Here is a 20550-nt window from a genome sequence, read left to right on the forward strand (position 1 = left end):
GTGTAGACCTTTAGCCAGAGACAGGTACAATTCGCGACAAGTTGGCGACCTCAATTTCGCGATATTACATTCTTCTCGTGGTGTGCTGACGTCACATTTGTGCCGCATCACTCCTCTAGGCGTCTCTGGTGTCCTAGAAGGGTCGAACGACATAACGCTCGGAGAGAGAGTGATTAGACAGAGAGCGAGTATATTGCGTACAATCTCCCTCCCGCGCGCCTTCTCCACCCCTCCGCCGACATTGGACCGGTCCGCTATTGCAGTTACGAAGCCCAACGAAAGGTTCAGTCAGCGCTCCGGCTACTGGCAACAACGCAGTGCGCTGCGGAGCTTTGTGTTTATGTGTCTTCTGTGTCCGGCTCCATCTGTCAACCACGTGGCTTAAACCCTGTTTGGACTACTTTACGCTCGACGAGTGGCCATTTCAGCGTGGAGACCTTCCATCGTCCGCACCATGAAAGCTAAAAGAGGTAAGTCCCACGTGGTTGGCTGTCAAGATCCGCGCCGTTTTTCGTTTAACACCTTCTTCCACCGTTCTGCCCTATCCCAACGTTGGTACCGGCCACACTTGAAACCATCGAGTCTCGCGACTTGGCGCTGACAAGTAGGCCTATAGTGACAGTACACGTCACCGTCGGTCGTCGTTGTCAAACCGTTTATTTCCATTACTCCGTCGTCACTACCGGGAAAGAGCCAGAAATTCTGTGTTCGACGTCCGACCTACCTTTAAGACCACGGGCATAGCTCTTGTTTTTCTTTACCTCGTACACCGTAGCCCCATGTGGCTGTTTGTACGACACCCGATATTTAGAAAAATCTGTCTGCCAGTGTAAAGGATGTCCTGTATCCACTCGGCTACGAAGGTGAGCTTTGGACGGATGCCAGAAGAGATGTAGTGGCTTTTTCTGCTCTATGCTAGGACTAAATGTCAAACGATTGTCGGCTAGGCTCGGCGTGTCTGTCACGGTCTTTTGCGGTGACGTCACGCCTGACGAAACAGACTCGATACGTTATTTTTTGGAAATCGTCACGATAAATTGGCCGGGCTTTACAGCAGTTGGATTGTAAAATTGTGAATATGGTAAATGGACTTCATCCGGTGATGCCGATCTTCAAGAGGCGCGTGATGCGTAACGAACGGTGATGTTGAGTGTTTCCGGTCTTGCCACGATTTTCGTGGGAGCCACCGAAGTGTCCAGATGAAATTCCCAAAAGAATTTCGCTTTGTGTGACGTTTACAAATGGATAGTCGCCTTTCTAGTTAATGGCGGTCACGTGATCGAATGTCACAACCCGGCCACGTGATCCTACGTTGGAACCGCTCGAATCAATGACGTCTATTAATAGAATTAAAGTCAATTTCTTGCGGTTTTACCTCGTAAACGGGTACGAGCGGTTAATAATTTCGGGCCAATCGAATAAAAGCAAAGGGAAATTTGGTTGGGGGGGGCGATGATTGTTATAAGCCGAAAGGAACGAGATACGGCACATAATTTGTACAGTGTGTGCTTTAATTGACGTAGTTTACCGGTTGGCCGCTGTCAAAACGAGTACAGAAATGGCAGTGCAAAATTTTAACTGTCATTAACGCCCGATTGCCCCGGTTCATAGTGCAGAGTCCAGTGGGAACATATCATCGGAGCCCGATAAACCCAACGATAATCTCTGTCAGGACGAATTTGGTGAAAAGGCGAAAAGGCCATTGTTACGTTAGGAAGTATCTTAATAGGAGAGAATTTTATTTTTGTAGAGAGATAAATGCGTCCTTGGTCGATCCTAGTGTATAACCACTTCTAGAATCTTTTCACCGACGTCCTTCATCCGTATTACTGTCTATAGAAAAAGATACCTTTGCCAACCAACGATAATTGCTTGTTGTCGTATAACGTTATGTCGTAGTCGCGCCGAAAATTGTAGTGTTTATCTACGGAAGAAATGGCAAAAAACCACACTAATAATGCGGTATTGCGGGGGAATTAATTGTTAAGAACGTTTTAACCCGAGCTACGCAAGTATTTGTGTGACGAGAGAAGAGATACCAAAATAGAATCTGCCTTGTCGCTTGTTTAAAAATATGCCACTTTCACAATAAGTAAGGCTGCTTCTCGCCAGTCGATCCTTCCGTTTTCGAAATAGGGCGACACAAAGTACACGTCGTATTGAGTAAATCTAATGTCTAAACCCTACAAGTTCTATTAAGTCCGTTGTGTAGAAAAGGCCTAATTTTCGAGATGGGGTAAACAGCGTAGACGATTTCGCACGGCTTTTTTTGTTGGCGTGTGTTTAAGAATAGTGAGAAGAGAGAAGTCGTCTTAAAATAAAAAAACAGGCCGACTGTTTATTCTGGCTTTTCTATGTGTACGAGCTTACTTACCCCCTTCTAGATCCGCGATAAGGCCGCAGCCATTCGGCATTTCTAATTCCCTATTGGCTTTTTTTATTCTTCTGTTTCTAGTTACAACTATAAAACCCGCATGGTGGCCATAAATTCTGCAGCACGAGAAAATCAGCGAGTGGCAAAATGTATTGAGCGGTACAACTAGCGATTCCGTAAACTGGTAGACGGTCGGAAGATTGGAAAACTAATTTGTCTTATAAACTGGTCCAACTCAGACCCTGGTAACATTGGAAAAAATTCAAAACCAGTTTTGTGTAAGCCAAAGAATCTTCGATAATCAAAAAGATTCTATCTTGGGGTGAAGGGTTAATGGGGTTACCCCACCTGTTCCGCTCCTCTCGGTTATTTTAAGATGGCGCGGTGTAATCGAAAACATACCTACATCCCGTCCGATAAGATATATAAGATACAAATGGCAAATATCAGCTACGGTATGGCTCCATTCCGCTTGGACGTACGAGGCCTGTAAGTTCAGCGTGCGACTTGTTTATGCAGTTTGTAGTCTCGAAATGAATGGGAGGGACGGGCCGGATATTTCTCTTACATCCTGTTCTTGTTATAAATATCGTACTATTGATTACAAAACATAAAATCGACATAAACTGTAGTTTAAGGACCGATGCGGTCGACTCCATTTTTGCTGCTTCGTTATAACCTATAAGGCTGCGTTTTCTCGCGTTACGTTACGTTATTTCTGGCCGAGGGAAGAAGACGTTACAAATAACGGGCGGTATGATTTGCCGGCGTAGTCTCAACAGCGCGTGTTTACTGCAAAGAGGGGGGATTTGCGTCGCCTATCGACCCTAAAAATATCCACCCCCTAAAGAGACTGGTAGTACTCCGACCTTTAACACAAGCCGGAAGCGAATGACTGTGACATTCCTGATCAACAAAAGCGTGTAATTCAGACAAAAATATGTTATTCATTAACTAATTTAATAATAACGAGATAAGGCTGCCGATGTAGTGTATTGCATTTGACTGTTCGTATTCGTAAGATGGGATTTTCGATAGTTCGGTTGCCAACAGTCACGCCGTCACGTGATCGATGGAGACAACGCAGGTGTGTTGCCACCTGTGCCGATTATTTCGGCCACCAACCGCAGTTTTAGCCCGGAGTGAAGCGAAACAATGACAAGTTTTACTCGGATGAGTCGCGCTTTTTCTGTGTTAATCAGCAAACTTGTGCTTTTTTTAATCGTCCAACTGCCAGCACTTGGAAAGATTCCGGAAGTGACGCGCTTTTGGCACGTGTCCGACGACCCGATAAAGACGCCGCTCTTGTTTTTTGGACAATCGAGTGTACGTAACCTTTAAAAGGTGGTCGGTAGAGTCGCCATTGGAAATGGGCACACGACCATCGAAATAGGGCACTACTACTTTCATGACAGATGAGTTTAAATCGGTTTTGCGGTTCGGCCAGACAGACGGATGTGGGTCAACGGGTCACGTCGGACTTAGGGCGGGATCGGTGGCGGCGCGGCATCGATCCATTCCTCGATAGACGCCAACGGATAGGAGGCAAATTCAGAAAATACAACATGGCGGAAACCGATGTGGAAACACACAATGGACAGGTGTGTTTGGCGAGGATGGGGAATTCGCCAGACAGGTGATCTATCAGAGATAGGAGGCTAACCCGAACTCGACCGGCTCGATACAGAATCTCTTGGTCATTCGTACGGGGTAACAAACGTTAAGCCAGGGAAACGCCCTTACTTCCGGGTTAATCCCCGGTTCGATCGAGCCCCGAAGGAACTAGGCGACCCTGAAAGAAAAGAGCGCCAAAGCGTTGGTTCTACCCAAACACCTTCTAGGACTAAAACTTACGGCAGGGAGAAGGAAAATTACGAAAGCATTGTAACCTAAATAAATTTAAGAGGGGGGATGCGCGGCGACCAAACAGCTGTGTCTTAGTGTAGTGAGCGTGTGAACACGTGCCTTTTCGTGACTGGAGTAAACATAACATCTGCGCTCGAACCGATTTAGAAACGTCAACGTGTCCAATCAGCGACGGTCGATCGTCTTAGCCTTTCGGTTCTTGCAGAAAAGAGTTTCCCACTGGATATAAAAACAAAAGAAATGGCGGACATTCGACTCGATTTAGTAAGCGGATAAAAAAAGAAATCCGAGTCACACAAACGATTTCTGCACAAATTTCAGGCTTTGACACACGAAAGCATTTTAGAAACGAGATCATTAGAAAAAAAGAGGGGTCTAGTTTTATATGTTTGTCTCGTACTGGTCGGTATCCAAGGTGACGGTCGCTTGGCAACTAGAATTTTTGCCCAATCGAAACGAAATCAATGCTTTTCCCCCTTTTTTCTCATTCTTCCCCCCACTATTTACTTTACATTTCACTCGAACTACTTGGAGTCGTCGTTCAGTCAATTTTTCTTAATTACTTTAAGCCGAAAAGGACAAAAGAATGGCTTTAAAAACATTGTCAGCGTGTGGCGCTTTAAACGGGATTATCTGATATATTACTCGGGTTTAAAGCATTGGAAATTGCCATTTAATCTGCCGATATAGGCTGAGTTGCGGATTGCAAGGGGGAAAATTCAGAAGTGGCACTCAACAAATTAAAGTTTTTGGAATGTTGCCACAAAACAGAAACTCAATATTTGTTTTTAGGAAGAGCAAAAACCAATTGGGTACGACACAAGTGGATTATGTGCTTTATAACCGTGGAGATAGGCCAAATGCGCCTCGACCTAATAAGGCCTATAGGTTCTACCTGTCATCTCTTAAATTAGGGTGACGGTAGGCAGGCATTCGGTATAACAAGAACCTTGGTTTCTCGGCCCCCTACGGCACCCTGGTGAGAAAATTACTTAATTGCGTATCTTTACGTAACACCCCCAGAATGGTATCGAGAGGAAATATTTGAATATTTATGAATATTTCCATTGTTAAATACCTCGGTATATGTGGTTTGAGGGTGTTCTATTCCGAATCGGTGACATGGAAAGTGCTAAATAGGTTATGTACCAGCATAACGTCATTTGCAAATCTGTATTCCGAAACACGTGTTGGAACGATTATTAAAATGACCTGATATCCCGTGTGAAAGATGGAATGTCCCCACGCGTCCGATATCCAGGTACTTACTACCTTATTCCCTTAAAGGGATTGGTACCTCGGGGCATCGCTGACGTTTGCTATTTTTTTTTTTTTTTTGAATCTCGACAGATAACCCGTTCGGCGGGTTTACTTTAAAGGAAGCCGCTTAAAAACTCCGCATTCTTTCTCCCGATAAAAAAATAAATAATATATAACGTGGTGTAGAATGGTGGTTGGCCTTTTGGGATGCCACGCGAAACGGAACGATTATCGTACGTCCAGATGGAATCTTAACGTGACGTCACGAAGTTTGCCCCCGACATCTGTCGTTCCATCGATTACGACGGACGACGCCACCTGGATTAGTCGATGACGTTTGGATAGTGGTGACACCTGGCGCTAAAACAGAGCGTCCATTATCGATCACCCTCCCACCCACCCGGGTTCGAAATACCGGCGGGATTCGACCGGGAAAGTTTTCGTCGTTCCGGGTTAGGTTCGGTTAGAGCGTGCGTGCCGCGTGTTCGTGACGTCGAGTCGAGTATTGTGTCATTGAACATAAAATTGGGCACGTGCATCCTGGTCGAAATCGATCCCCGAGTAGCGGTAAAAGGGACGAGAGTTGGGAGAAAGGGTGGCCATTTTTTTCATTATTCTTTAACGAAAGCGAGTTTAATGCCCCGAAACCGAAGTAATTTACATTTACGTAGAATGGGGTTTTGGCAAGCCTTTCGTTGACGGAAATAGGAGCGAAAAGTTGGTCCCGGTTGCGTCATCGGCGCTTTCATCTTCCAGCGATTCCATTTGTGAAACCGGTTGCGGGACGGAAAGACAAGGCCGTCAGGCTCAAGGTCATACTGCCTGGGGATCCCGCCTGGCTCGGGCTAAACAGGCATCGGACATCGTCGTTGATCCAAAAAACGCCTATTTTTCCAGCCGCAATTGCGGGAAGCTGGCTTTTCCTTTGGCCTACGAGTAGGAAAAAGGTTTATCCTACCGTCCCCGTACGTATCTCGGTTACTTTTTACTACGTTTTCCTGTATAGGAAGAGCATTGGGTTACGTAATGGCCTTCCGTTTGTGTAGTACGTGTGTAAGTTTTCGATACGGAATATCCCTTCTCCCGCCAAAGATGAATAATAAGGATAAAAGTTTCGAATTTAAAAACATCCGCTGCAATTATTCTGCGATTTGAATAGGTTAAGAGCGTATTGTTGGTAGGTCGTTGGAAGGACGTTGGGTCATCCATCATTTAATATGGCGATGCAGCGCGGCTTCTCTATTCAATACCGACTCGAGACTTTCTTCACTTGGACCTCCACATCCGTGATAAATGGAATTTTATCTCGACTCCCATCGAATCTCAAACAGTTAGATATGTTTTTTATTGCCCACTCGTACACTCCTAATGGAGAATAGTAAATTTGCGCTGGTAGGGTTTATAAAAGTCCGTCGATCCATAATCGCGGAAGTAGAAGCGAAAGCGAGGCAATGACCTTCCGCTGGCATCCTCACGTGCTTTCTAACGTCACCGATTTCCGCACGAGGGATAGAATGGGGTCAGAGCCTCGTTTTTGTTCGAACATGCGTCCTGAAAAATTACTTAACGCTCCTGCATCCACTGTGTAGGAAAAGTGATGCGGAAGAGCGGGGCCTTTTTTAAACTCAATTAAAAGTGCGAGTCGACAGTTGTTTTTACTCTTATCTCTATTGTTTCCCCCGATAAGATAATCACTCAAGGTTAGATCTGCTACGACTCGTTATTACTCCATTGTTTCAAAAAATACTAATAATATTTATTATAGAGGGATGAGACTTTTGTAAAATTCCCAGCCGTTTTATGCGCTCGATAATGCCTTGGTTCTTTTGTCGCTCGGGCAAAATTTAATTTCACTTTTGATTACTTGGCCCACTCTTTCGATCTAAATGGCCTCAGTCCATTTCCACGCCGTCTTCAATCTCTTAATTTCACTAGTCTTTAACTTCGTGTATCGCCGCTCTCTTTAGTCCCCACGTTTTATAGTATTTCCCCCTATTCTTTACCTTTGTAATTAACCCCGTCGTTGCTCGATCCCTTCACGTGTTAGCCCTCAATTCTCAACCGTGTTTCTAAATCATCTCGTGTCTCGAGTTTTTCCATTGTTCTTTCCATTAATTTACACCCCGGCCTTAAAAACGTGTGATTTTCTGTCTGATTTTAAACTTTTCTGGTGCAAAAAGTAAAAGTACTTTTGCTAAAAAAGAAACTTTCGATATTTGTCAAATCTGGAGATTTTCTGTGTTTTTTTCCGTCGACGAGGGAAGTTGAATTCGGTAGAGAGAGGAGGAGGAAGAAGAGATAAACGTTTGGAAAATCCTTATCGGATTTAGGAACCCTTTAAATCGCTGTATTTCTGAGTGTTTAAAAGGGAAAGGAAAGCGAGTAGGATCGAGCTTTTCTCTTTCTGATCTCGTCCTTATCGAAATGATGGTAAACCGGAGATTTAAGTTTGTTAAAAAGTCTAAAAAGGGGGGAATAATCTTCGAAGGAATTGGATGGATCGTCAGTGGCAGGAATTCCATGTTTCCCGGTTCGAAGTCGCCTAGCAGAGAATAGAATCGAATGGTGGCGCCAAGTGGTACAAATTGGGAGCAAGGACGAACGATCCGACAGAATTCACCTTCCTTTCCCCCGTCCAAGTTTGTAGGAATGGCAAATTTGCCTGCCAAAATAATCCGTCAGACGTCTTGGCAAACGATTCCCTCCATCCGGACACAGCTGTTCGTTCGTTACGTGTGACCAAGTACGAATTTCGTCCCCTTAAAGGCGCGACACCGTCCGTATTACGGGTATAATTGTCAAATTATTCCTACGGGAGATGAAAATGTAAAAAATACAGCCATGGACGGGGTGCAAACTGAAACCTTCGTCTCGACCCCCGACGCGCAAATTACGTGTTTTTGGGTGTCGGTAAATTCTTCTCCGCAGACGTGTACCGATCAGCCCGGAGTACCGTGTTGTCTACCGATCGATCGAGTACCGCAATCTTTACACGAACAGAAATCGTTACGTCGGTAGCATTTATGAATAACTTAAGAACTGCCCTCCATCTACAAATTCTTTTCTAAGTTTAGTGGCGCGAATTTGAATTAATTATATGCAACGTACAGTTAAGTGGGTGTACGGCACTCCAATGCGTGTGTACAACCGATTAGATCCTTAATAAACGACCGACACAATAGGGTTTCGTAGATTTTCCATGGGCTTTCTACTATTGTAAGGCCTTAGAAATTGATCGTAATAGCTTAGTAACGTTAATTAAACTTAAATTATTCATATAAAATTTAGCATTAAGTGTAAATATAGATTGCTGATCAAATTTTTAGCGTGACGTTGCCGTTTGCACGCTTGGAGAATCCTTCAATTCGCGTGACGGTTGGAGGATCTTCAGAGGTTAATTTCTAGAATGGACGAGGGATTCTAATCTCTCATTAAATTCTGATTAGCTTCTATGTTCTACCATATACTATAATAAGCAATAGGCGTACTAATCGAATTTCGCAAATATCGATCTTCCACTTTACTCCAAAAGTGTTTCGTGTGGTCAATTTCTGCTTTCCTTTATTTACTTTCCCGTATAAATTGCTTATCGACAACGATTACGAAACAGTATTCATCCTTGAAAAGATAAAGGATGCGTCCCTACTCGGTCCTTCGCACTGTATCTCGCTTTGCAGATAAGAAAAACTCTCCTGCCACAGCGCAGATAAGGCGCGGGCTGGAAAAAGACACGGGCATCAATTAAACTACGACTAATTGCAAACTAAAGAAAGTGGGCTCGTGGCAGCTGCTGCCAGGGAGACGAAAACTGTCTAAAGATTACCTTTGTTGCACCTGGGTCCTTGCAGCAGCTGTTCTCGACCCCTAGGGCTCCTACGACAAAGGGTTACAGCCACTAATTATTGTCTAATTTGCATGTACCGTGATTTAAACCTCGATGGACAGATCTATGGCGTTGGGGGACTACAGTATTTATAAAGCGTTGGCAAACCGCAAGATCGGTGGCATTGTTGACACGAGGGTGATGGCTGGACGAATTATTGGAAGCTGGGTTTACGAGGGAGAGCAATCAAGACCGATTTTACTAGCAATTAAAGAACGTGTATGTAGATGATATTTATTAGATTGCCTATGCGTGGAGAGGAAGTGCAACCCGTCACGCTCGACTTTTTATTCTATAAACATCGATAAATAACTGGATTAGTATCGTCGATGGCAATTTTTCCTTTAACTCGGATGCTGCATTTTTTCCTCACCAAAATAATCCTTTGGATTTTTTCGAAACCTCAACTTTTGCATTAAGAAGAAAAAAGAGGGCCGAATTTTAGAGTCGATGAGACGAAAGTAAAGTCGAGGAAGGGGTCATCGCCCGCTAGTTGCCATGACGACGCGGTTTAGTACAGGTGTCGAACGTTACGTTCGGACGTTACGTAACGTGGGTTTTAAACGTCGAGCCCAACGATAAATTCGTTTCTAATTGGGAATATCGAGGGTGAGCGAAAGGAGGAGGAGGAATACGTTATTTCGTCACACGAAAACATATATAAATGCTAAATCATTTAACCACGTCTCGCGCATTGTCTGCGAGGGTTTCGCAAACGTGACGGGAGTAGAAAACTGTAGGATAAACCCCCTCGACAGAAGAGAAACAAAGGAAAACAGCGGGATACGCTAGGTAGAAAGGCGAAACGTCCAATTAAAAAACATGACAATCATTTTCCGCCCCCTCGCCACTCTCCTACCACAACTTTCCATTTAAATATCCGTTAATCTGAATGTCACTTACGGAAAAGACAGAATATTTTTGTCCATTGTCTCCTACCGAAATACGTTTTTTTCCTTCTCTCTCTCTATTTTTGCCTGCAGCTATATAAACAGGTGTGGTTTTCCCACACACGCCACTTGAACTAGTTAAAGATGGCGGGTCAAAAACCAGACGGTCACAGGTGGGATCGCGTAGACCTATATTACGTCGACAAGAGGGAGAAAATTGAATACTTATCTTCTTAATATTCTCACTTTGTAAGGGTGTAGATATTGAACCCGATTTATTGCGCTTTTTAAGAGTTAAGGAACTGATGGAGGCTAAGAAAAAAAAACACAATCGGTTGTTGGAAAAGTAGACTCTTCTCTTGTTTTTCAAAGTAAAAAAGAGAGAGAGAAAAGTACAATTTACTCGAGTCGAAAACTTTTGTGTCGAAGATAAAGTGCAGCCATTTTTAGTCACTTAAAAGTGTCTTACATAAAGAACGGTTGCTCACTTGTCACTTTGCGGTGTATTATCCGCTTGGTCAGCTTGTCTTGGAGGAGTTCGGCGAGAACATCACCGGGATACAGGCTGGGATTACCGATAAAAAGAATAAACGAGGCGACATGTCTTACAAGAAGGACTACTGATTTCTGCCAAAGTGATACTCCCTCGTCTCTTTTCTTCCTTGTTTGTCAGTAAACCGGCAACGTTCTTCTTGTCATCTCGTATATTTTGCTTGGTTAATTAAGATCGGGTGTTTCGGCTTGCTCAGAATTTAACGCTTTAACCCCTTCCGACACGTGAAACGTCAAGGAAGACCTAGAAATGTCTTCCTTGACAACCTCTACATTAAATATGTTTTTAATATAACAGAACACGTATAAAATTGAATTTTTAACGTAGGTTTGCCGCTAGTGCCCAAGGTAGAGTTCATTCGGTACTGCTTGGCCAACACCAGATAAGATGCCCTACATATTCATAAACAATTTCAATGTATCGATCGTCATAGAGATTATACAGTTATGGAGTGAAAAAAAGGGACGTGGAGAGGGGGAGGCGAAGATCTGTAGCTCATCGTTTAAGGGCGTGGTACGACGGAATTTCATATTTGGGCGTGGTCGTCTCGAAAGTTGAGCCGCAAAGATCTGTCGACATGTTTGAAATACGCTTACCAATATCTGAGACACGTCACTAAAATCCAGTAAGCTAACCGAGCGTTTATATAATTAAAAATCTTAAGACTGGAGTCGGTCGTTGCGTCTAAGATGGCGTAGGATAATTTAATGCGATCACGTCACTAGGTTTTCGTAACTCGTCTTTGTTGTAGACTTGTTTAAACGCCTATTCTCGTTGTACACTTAAATAATTAGATAGTACGAAGTCGGGATGGTTACGGTTGACTTGGACTACGTTCGTGTTCTTCGGCTTGTTTGCAAACTACAATCGACGTGTCAGGAAAAGTCGTCGTTGCGTAACTTAATGTGTCCGGTTGAAGGAACTGCGGTCTTTGTAAAGTTGGGTACTACGCATCGCACGCTCCCTCCTCGTAAGCAAAATGCGGGCGAGAGAAACACTGTAAGCAAAGGGTTTAGGCTAATCTCTGCACAAGAGTATTGCGGAGCGGGAAGGATAAACAAAGGTGTAGAGCAAAATACACCAGCGTTTTATACAGGTAAGCAGTTATATTGTCGTAAGCGAAATCGAAGACAACAGTCATTTAGCTAAGGCTCGTTTCCCGTATAAACATTTGTATTTGTATCTTTTATAAGGGCAGTTTTCGTTATGTTTATATTGCGTGAGTCTCGATACCGACAACCACTTGTTTTTATTTTTACTTTTTGCCAGTTTCGGATTTTAGGATTGGCTCTTTGCCAAATGACTAGACAACCTTCGTTTCTATTGTAAAATTTACGTGTTTAAATTAGCATGAAATGAGAATACGAGTCGGACACGCGGCAGCCAAGTGTCAAATGTCAAAACTTTCTATACGTTTATAGTTAGTTAGGTGTTAAAATTCTTTAAAAAACTAATCAAAATTCGGTTGAGAATGTCGTTTTTTATAAAATATGATAAAATGAACTGGATTTTTTGGGCAAAAGTAAGCTGGAAGATCTTTAGAAGGAACCAAAATTACTCGTGGCACGCTTCAATTCTGCTGCCTAATATATGTAATTTAAACGAGTTTAAAAACATTTCACGGGTAGGAAATGACGAGATACGTTGTCAAATGGCATATTTGAAAGGAACCGGATAGCCTAAACTTGTATACTTATAGACGGGAGAGCGCAAACTGGCTCAAAAATGACAATGCTAACTTCCTGCCGAACAGGAAGATCAGGATTCTTGGTCGGCTTCTCCAAAGTGTCAACTGGCCAGCATCTAAGTAATGAGAAAAAGTTTTAGCAGTCACGAACGAATACTTTGCTATTGATTAAGACGTTAAACTTAAAGAGGAAGTAGTACAATTTAACAATTTTTCTTACTTTTTCACGGGTTTACTCGCCTCGACGTCCAGTTAAGAGTTATCATCGATATTTACCGATACTATCTAACGCTTGACAATGCCAGCTTCAGGAATATACAAGTTATCTTATCTTTCGGGAATTCCATTATGGAAGCTGCGCAACATTCAGATAAAGCTCACTTAATTAACTTTACATAAAATGTGCCAAATAGTTTTCCAGCGCATTCCCTCCTTATTCTAAAAACACTTAAACCAACTTTTTCTCATCACTTTCTAAAAATGCCTCTTTGATCCATATTTGAAATCCACTTTCCCTCATAAATTAGTGTCGAATTTCATTTACAATTCTCCCTTTTTTTCGTAATGATTTGCCATACTTTTGGATTTCGTACGCCACTTTTAAGTAGTAATTAATAAAGGTCAAAGTTTCGGATGTGGCAGTTCTGGATTTATAAACTTATTTTTGATTTTCCTACGCCAAAACGGCAGTCTTTACATAAATAATAAGATTTTTTGAAGGCCCTTCCCGCCTGGTCTACACAGATAATCGCGTACGCCGGGTCTTACCGGTGACGTTCGTTGTCGGGAATCGTATCCACGCGTTTAAAGCGTGACTTTTTGTTTGACAATCGACAACGACGTAATAAAGTTAATAAATAACCTTCCCGTCTTAATAAAAAGCCAAGCTAAAAGGAAACTCCATTGGACATTATAAATTATTAGAGTAAATTTACAATTTTAATACGTAAAAAACGAGTTTATAAGCTTATATCTTATATAACGCGCGCGCACGTGCGAGTTGAATGAATGGCGTACAGCTAGGTAGACATTGAACCCGTGTCAAATCGGCGCATGCCGAAGAGCGAAGTCCATATTTATATTTACGCAGACGTTTTATAAGCAAAATTTAATAATCAAAAATTTTAAATATTTAAAATAATAAGTTTGCCAGGTAAAAATTTAATAAAATTACGGCCGGGGGATGCGATTTCGTCCCGAGGTTTATAGTTACTCGGAGCAAGTTTCGTTCCTTTCCAGCTCGGAGTTGAAACCTTGAGAAACGTGTCTTAGATGGGTTTCCAGTTGTGTTCCACTCTACACAGACGTAGTGTTAAAGCATTTTCTGCATTGACGTCAAAGCGTGACGTTGCAGTTACTCGAGTATTTTTCCTATCGACGATTTTGAAAGAATTTAACGAAATTACGACCACATCTTTTTTTATTGTCTAGGCGCTCTTTCAAAACTTTGGTCTTTTACTTTCCTTGGAAAAATGTCGGCATTTACAACGACAGACCAGTTTGTTTACAAAAGACTAATTTACTCTTTTATGGCTTTGGAACTAATGACTACTTAATGCGCTTCGAGCCTGGGAAGTAACCAGTTGAAAAATGATCGACATTTGGAACCAATGACTGATTAAGCCGAAGATTCGGAACTACAAACGACCAGTTGCAAGTTCAGGAAGTAGAGACCAGTAAACGTCGGTTCTTAGAACCACCCGTTCGTACCGTAAATGTACAACTACAACCAGTTTATTGGCCGGAACTAAAGGATAATTTATTGGTTTAAGGATTGGAAATTAGTGGCTATTTACCCAAAAATTTCAATTAGGTTTAACAGTCTTATCGGTACTTACGAGTCAGAACTAGACTCGTTAGTGTTTAGAATTACAGACGGTACTTATGGCGCTTAGAAGGGGAGACCGGCGGATATCGGCTATTAATACTATCGAGATCGGAACTAAAGACTAGTTTGCTGGCAAAAAATTCGACGTATTAGTCTAGGAAGAGACCGATTGGTTAAGGATTAACAGAATCTAGGACCATATACGCTTCGTGTTTTCATACTTAATTAATCACTAATTTTAGAAACCAGAAACTCGACGCGTTTCAGATTTTGGGAACAAAACACTAATTAACGATTCACCGTGACTTAGGACATTTATTGCGCGCAAATATTATTGTTTTGGCCTAGGCAAATATTAAATAGGAAAATAATGACAAAAACGTGTTTTTTTTAAATGGTAACGTTAAAAAAATGTTAGTTTTATCATTAGAGAATATATTTGTAAGTGATAACCGCGGGAAGGGGAGAAGGTTACGCTAATTACTAGGAATTTTCATTAGTTTAGTCACATTTTTCTAAACTCAAAATGGGGAACTTATTGGCAATGGGGAAAAAGCGGGCGATTTCACTTTGTGGGAAAGTATCTGCATTAAGAAAAGCCATAAAAAAAGACAGTATCTGCTGGTCGTTGTGTACGTTGCAGATTCTTTCTCTCTGGCGATAACCAGAATTCTAGAAAACCGTAATGACACTTTTCCTTTTCAAACGTTCGATAAAAAAAGCAAAAGGTAACGGAATTGCTGGCGCGAGTTAGGAAATTTTCCGGGAGTAAACGAAAGGCCAACGCTTGTGGTAAATAAGAACGGTGGAGAAACACGTTTGCGGCTTTCTTAAGAAGAGTGGAATAACGAGAGGCGAGGTCTTTGGGAATTTCGAGTTTTAAAAGTGGTCGCCTCTGTCCAACGCCTCGTGTCTTACTAGTGTTGTCGATCGTGTGGCCAATGCCGATGAAGCCAATCTAATGTCGCCATCGCGCGTAGTTCGGGGAAGGGAAGGAGGAAGCGACCGTTTAATAGTCGGTAGCCATGATAGATGTAACCTTGGCAAGTGTTCACACGCGCCTCGTCACGTGACTGTGTCCAAACTGTCGGTTCTCTCTTCGCTCCGTTCCGTTTTTTGTCGACTCGGACGTGACACTAACCGCTATCTTATTCATCAGTTTGAATTACCGAATCGGGTTAACCATTACGAAACCGGAAATGGTAATACGACTGATTCGTTGGCTATTGGCTGCTGTTTTTTCTTTCCTAAATTTTTTTAAACACCGACCGAAGAAAAACACATAAAAAACGGTTGCTTAGAAACCCGAGAAAATAATTTTCCTATCGAAAGATTTTGTATATTACAGCGCGTGACGTTTATGTTCCATTTTTAATGAGGTTGTTCGTGCTTTTGTGATTCTCTCGTTCGGAGGGACGAGCTTTGTTGTTTTTGCATTGTGTATTTTTCTTTCCCCCTCTTTCGAGTCCATTTCGCTGTAGTCGATCCGTCTCAAAACGGAAGTGATGAAGAAAAAGTCCAGGAAATGACACTTACCAGACCGGTCGACTTTTTTTCCGTTCCTTTTCGTCCCCCCCGCTTCCATGTCTCTTCTCGTTCGTCGATGTAAAACTGCTAATTTAAAGTGTCGTAGACCGTTTTTTTGAGAGTGGCGTAATCTATCGCGCGTATTTAGAAGGAAACGGAAAAAACCGTCAATTACGAACGTGGAGAGGATCTGGCTCGATGACGTCACACGCTGGAGTTTTGTTGATGATCCCACAATTCTTAGCGGTGTTATTTACGGTGACATTTTCAGGGTCGTCCTTCACCTCGTTTCTTTGCTGGCGCAAGGACGTCTTTATAACGAGATGCAAAGGGGTCCCGTTCAAAAAACACACTGGGCAAAGTCCATTCCGTTAGGATGTAGTTTACGTCTATTAACTTAACTCTTATTGGACGCGTGTCAGGAAGTGCGATTAAGGTCCACTACACTAGCGTAATTCTTACTCAAGGTTTCTCCCTATCTACGCGTGATTTTTTTACATTAATCGGTTGGAATTTACCAGGCAAAAAATTCAATTTATGCTGGAAATTTCTTAGAAAATGCCATGGAGGGAGGCTCTTCCGCGCTTACACACTTTTATTCTTTGGTCGACGTTACGTCATTCATTAAGGAATAAAACACTAAAAAGTAAAGAAAAAACAGAGCTATTTTTGTTATTAAACTGGAAAGATTAACCAATAGGAAGAGGTAATTTCAAAAGTGTAGGATGTTTGAGTTGAACAAACGAGAGACAGAAATTGCGTAACTTTCCTTTAATAAATGATTAATTTCTCAATACTTTCATAAATTCCATAATTATTTTCGACACGGCCAGTTATTAACAAAGGTTATAATTTATTTTAAAAATATATAAATAATTAAATGTTAATAACAATGCCGTATTTCATGGATTTTTCTGCCAATAAGAAGAGGAAAAGAGCAACGAAAATTCGTCTCGAGTTCTCTTAACCAGCTTTTAAAATAGTCCAAGATTTTATATAATTTATATAAATATAAAAAACTTTAATTGTTAAAGATGGTTTTTAGGAAGATGTCTCGAGTGTTTTTTTAAATTCTTTCCTCCGTCTCTCCGCTGGTTTTTTCACAAATGTCGGCTACTAAATACGCCATTTATTGCATTAAAAAAGGAGATTTTTTGAAGAGAATGTCCTTAAGGACGATAATAATAATCGTTCCGCTTTGGACGTTCGATATTTTCCAGCAGACGAGGCGAGCGATCCACGAAATTTCTGTCCTCTTTCTATCGACGATGCTCGGACACAACCGAATCATCGATCGACGGCGCTACACTTAAGTAGGAGAAATTGATCGATTTATATTTAGAATACCTTCGATTTCGGTTACTGTTTCGTCTCACCTTCCGATTATTTTTACCCCCTTTTTTCCTAGTTAATTAACTGGTGTCGCTCTCGATTTGTCCACGGACGAAATTCATATATTACTAGTCACGCAGCTTTACGTCATCGTTACCGCAGTTTAGACCCACGTATTTGTCATCATCCGACGTATACGACGCTTGGATTCCTATCTAGATTCTCATCGTAGATGCGCCCATAGAATCTTACTGTCGTAGATACGTACTGATACGGATTTGGGATTTTCCACCAGTAGTCGGCCAGTAGCTCGGCAGTAAAAGAATTTATAAGGCGTATTGTTTCCTTTGTGCAAAGATCTCTGGCATTATTTTAGAGATTGGAGGCAGGTGTCTAGAGCATTAGCATAGATGCCAATTGCAAATGGTCGTCACCGGGTTTTTCGCCAGTTCTTTCCGAAAGTAGGCGCGTAATGCGCCATCTCCCCCATTATCGAATTGATGAGATTTTCAATGTGCCGTAGATACAAACAGATATAAATGTAGGTTAATTCCCGTCGAGGGAAAAGATTAAGGAAATGAAATAGCATAAAATCAATTTACTTTGTATTTAACGCGAATGGATTTTTCTGAAAATGACAAACCGAAAAAAGAAGAAAGAAACAAGGTTACTCTCTTCTTATTTTTCAGTTGTATTTAAAATACATTTAAAGTTGTTAATTCCTCCGGTAACTTAGTCATTTCTACTTTATCGTAATTAAAATGCGATTTGCTCGTCGAGCGTCGGAGGATTTTTTCTAAGAGCGTAGAAAATGCCCATTTAATTGTATAAACCAACGTGTTTTAAGGGCAGGATGGCGCGGGAAGAGTCTCGCTCGCACCGGTTATTTATATAACGAATTTCGCTGTTCATACCTAAGAAGTCTGTCATGTTTGTTCCAAGTCGTGACTCACTCGCACGATATTTTGGCAGAGTTTCTCGACTTCGCCACGAGACAAATGGGGGAGGAAGAGGCAGCCGTCCCGAAAATGGACACGTCACCCGACAGGATGATATATTTAGCAGCGTTACCGTTCTACCCTTTCGCTTAGCAAATGGCAAAAAGAAAACTTTAACGTTTTATACGTTATAGATTTAATTGTGGTGAGTTGGCCCATGTCCCGGGAATCGTTCCAAAGGTCGAAGGTCGCGAAGTTTTCGGAGGTCGTTTTTCTCAGTCGAGGTAAATGTCACCGCGGTCGAGGCATTCTTCCCAGATTTACTTCCTGCATGGAATATATAAACAGCCGACTTGGCATCTCTCCTGCGGCTGAATGGAACGAGCCAAACCGCCAACGTGGATAGATTTGGTTCCGTTCAAAATAGAGTTATTAAAAACCCCAACGCCCCCGCTACTGCTGGACGGAGTTTGAATGGCCAACGACCAATTAAATCGTGATTAATGCAACTCGAGAGTGTAATTATAAGTAATGATCGGACGGGACAGGTCGACTCTCGAACACGTGGCAAATTCTCGCACTCCACATTAGCATAAATACGCTTTAAACGGGATAAGTAGGGCGCATTTTTGGAATGGGCCAGAGCCGCTTTCCGTGGCGCCAGCGAACAGATAAGAAAACGTCGAGTTTACAAAGGGATGAGAATGTAGAAGGAAAGGTCGTATAAATCACCGAGCGCTCTATCTCGGCTAATTGCCCTTGAAATCCCTGCGTTGTAAGACACGACGTTTCCCCCAAAATTCGCTCTCCAAATGCTTTAACCTATACACTAGCATCGTTTTCAAAATATCTTCTCCCCATTAAAAGTGACCTTTGTTTTATTGAAAATATCTCGAAATACATTTGTTTCGGCTTCGAAAAAGAAAACGGGTTTTTCCTACATTCAGCCTGGAAATAAGTCTTTAAAATGCTAAATCTTAAGAATAAATGCTGATTATTAAAAAATGAAAACGGAAAGAAGTGTTGTTAAACAATAAATTTCGTCATAGTGTTTCTTTAGATTATTTAACAGGCATTCGTAATCATCTGATCTAATAATCGACGAGAGATAAAGATCGGAGTAGACGTTACACCTCGCTAACACCCAAAAAAACACAATTAACCTTATCTAGATTTGATCCGTTTGTTTCGTATCGAACTTTCGAGTGACTCTCTATCGATAGTTTACGTTTGTCCACCCTTTCGCCCTTATTAACTGATAAATATGGCCTCCAGCAACGATATCTGTTTCTTATTTTTATTATTTACTTTATTAAAAAGTAAAATTATATAAGATTAGATAACCGAGTGTCTTCTGGCGCTTTTAAATACGCAACGAAGGGAATAATCTGGCCAAGGTTTATTTATTTATTTATTTACTTTTTGCCCTTATTTCGCGCTTCGTAACTCGATGGCGTAAAGTCTCGAATAGAAAATAGCGTAAGTGACTCGGACCTATCGACTAAATAGAACGCATCCCTTATCTCTCAATGACAAGAACGTATATCTTACGTGGATAAGGCGATAACTCGGTGGTAAATACGCCCCCTTTCCACGAGCCTTGAACATTCGCTGCTAGAGATAACCTAGGAATACGCCTTCCGCCATTTGCCACTTTTATGGCTCCTTCCACAAACTTTATTAAAAATTTCGCTTTCTTCCAATAATATACCCGGCCAAACTATTGCGGTTAGACATTCGGACGAAATTTCTCTTTTATTTATCGAGAAAACGTCCGGGCCAACTAGCAGCTATCTGTTTTTAATGGCCTAAAATTATCAGCAGTTCATTTAAACATTTATAAACCGAGGTTGCTCTTCTGTCTTATATTGCCAGCGCGTTAGTTCGCTCCATATAATATTTGACGTAATATAAGAATGTTTATACTGGAAAGACGTGACCGAGATACTAGTGAATTCCTGCGCTGTCGCCGCTCTTCCTTATCTCTTCTAACATGGTTTTCCTCCTCCCGTTTCGATTCTAAACGGAAGCATTCGAAGGTAAAGGTCGGGTCGACAGACGGATTCTCTCTCCCTGCCTCTCGTTTTTTCACGGGTCTTCCTAATTAACGACCTTCGAACTCGGCCACCCTCGATTTACGGAGTAACTCGATCGTTTCACTCAATTAGTCCGTCTGTTTACACCGAATCTATCGCGTAACATTAAAAACTTGTTTTCTTCCGTGCAATTTCCAAAAAAGCCAGTGGTCAAATTTTGGCAGGGATCCAGTTTAGCCGTGTTCCCACGCTTTTAATAAACATATTTCAGTGTGATCTGTCAATCTGCACACACTGATGTGTGGATAAAAGAAAAATGACTTAGCATTTGCGAAGAGCAAAATCGAGCTCTCCCTCGCTCGCTAACAATTATCCG

At 41.9% G+C, this 20550-nt stretch overlaps 1 protein-coding gene across 2 annotated transcripts in view; it reads left to right on the forward strand.

Annotated features, from left to right (window-relative positions):
• The window catches only part of LOC111636902 (homeobox protein AKR-like), a 28681-nt gene continuing 8131 nt past the window's right edge, over positions 1 to 20550 (forward strand). Inside the window, exon 1 of one of the 2 annotated variants that reach the window (XM_023382292.1) lies at positions 1 to 470. In XM_023382292.1, coding sequence (XP_023238060.1) covers positions 455 to 470 — 16 coding nt within the window. In that variant the 5' untranslated portion in view covers positions 1 to 454. Of the gene's footprint in view, positions 471 to 8879; positions 11923 to 20550 lie in introns of those variants that run through there. The other variant, XM_023382291.1, reaches the window with a different exon arrangement.

The sequence above is a fragment of the Centruroides sculpturatus genome, unplaced genomic scaffold (genome assembly GCF_000671375.1).
Source record: "Centruroides sculpturatus isolate CEXI.00-Female unplaced genomic scaffold, Cexi_2.0 scaffold128, whole genome shotgun sequence".
Lineage (NCBI taxonomy): Eukaryota > Metazoa > Arthropoda > Arachnida > Scorpiones > Buthidae > Centruroides > Centruroides sculpturatus.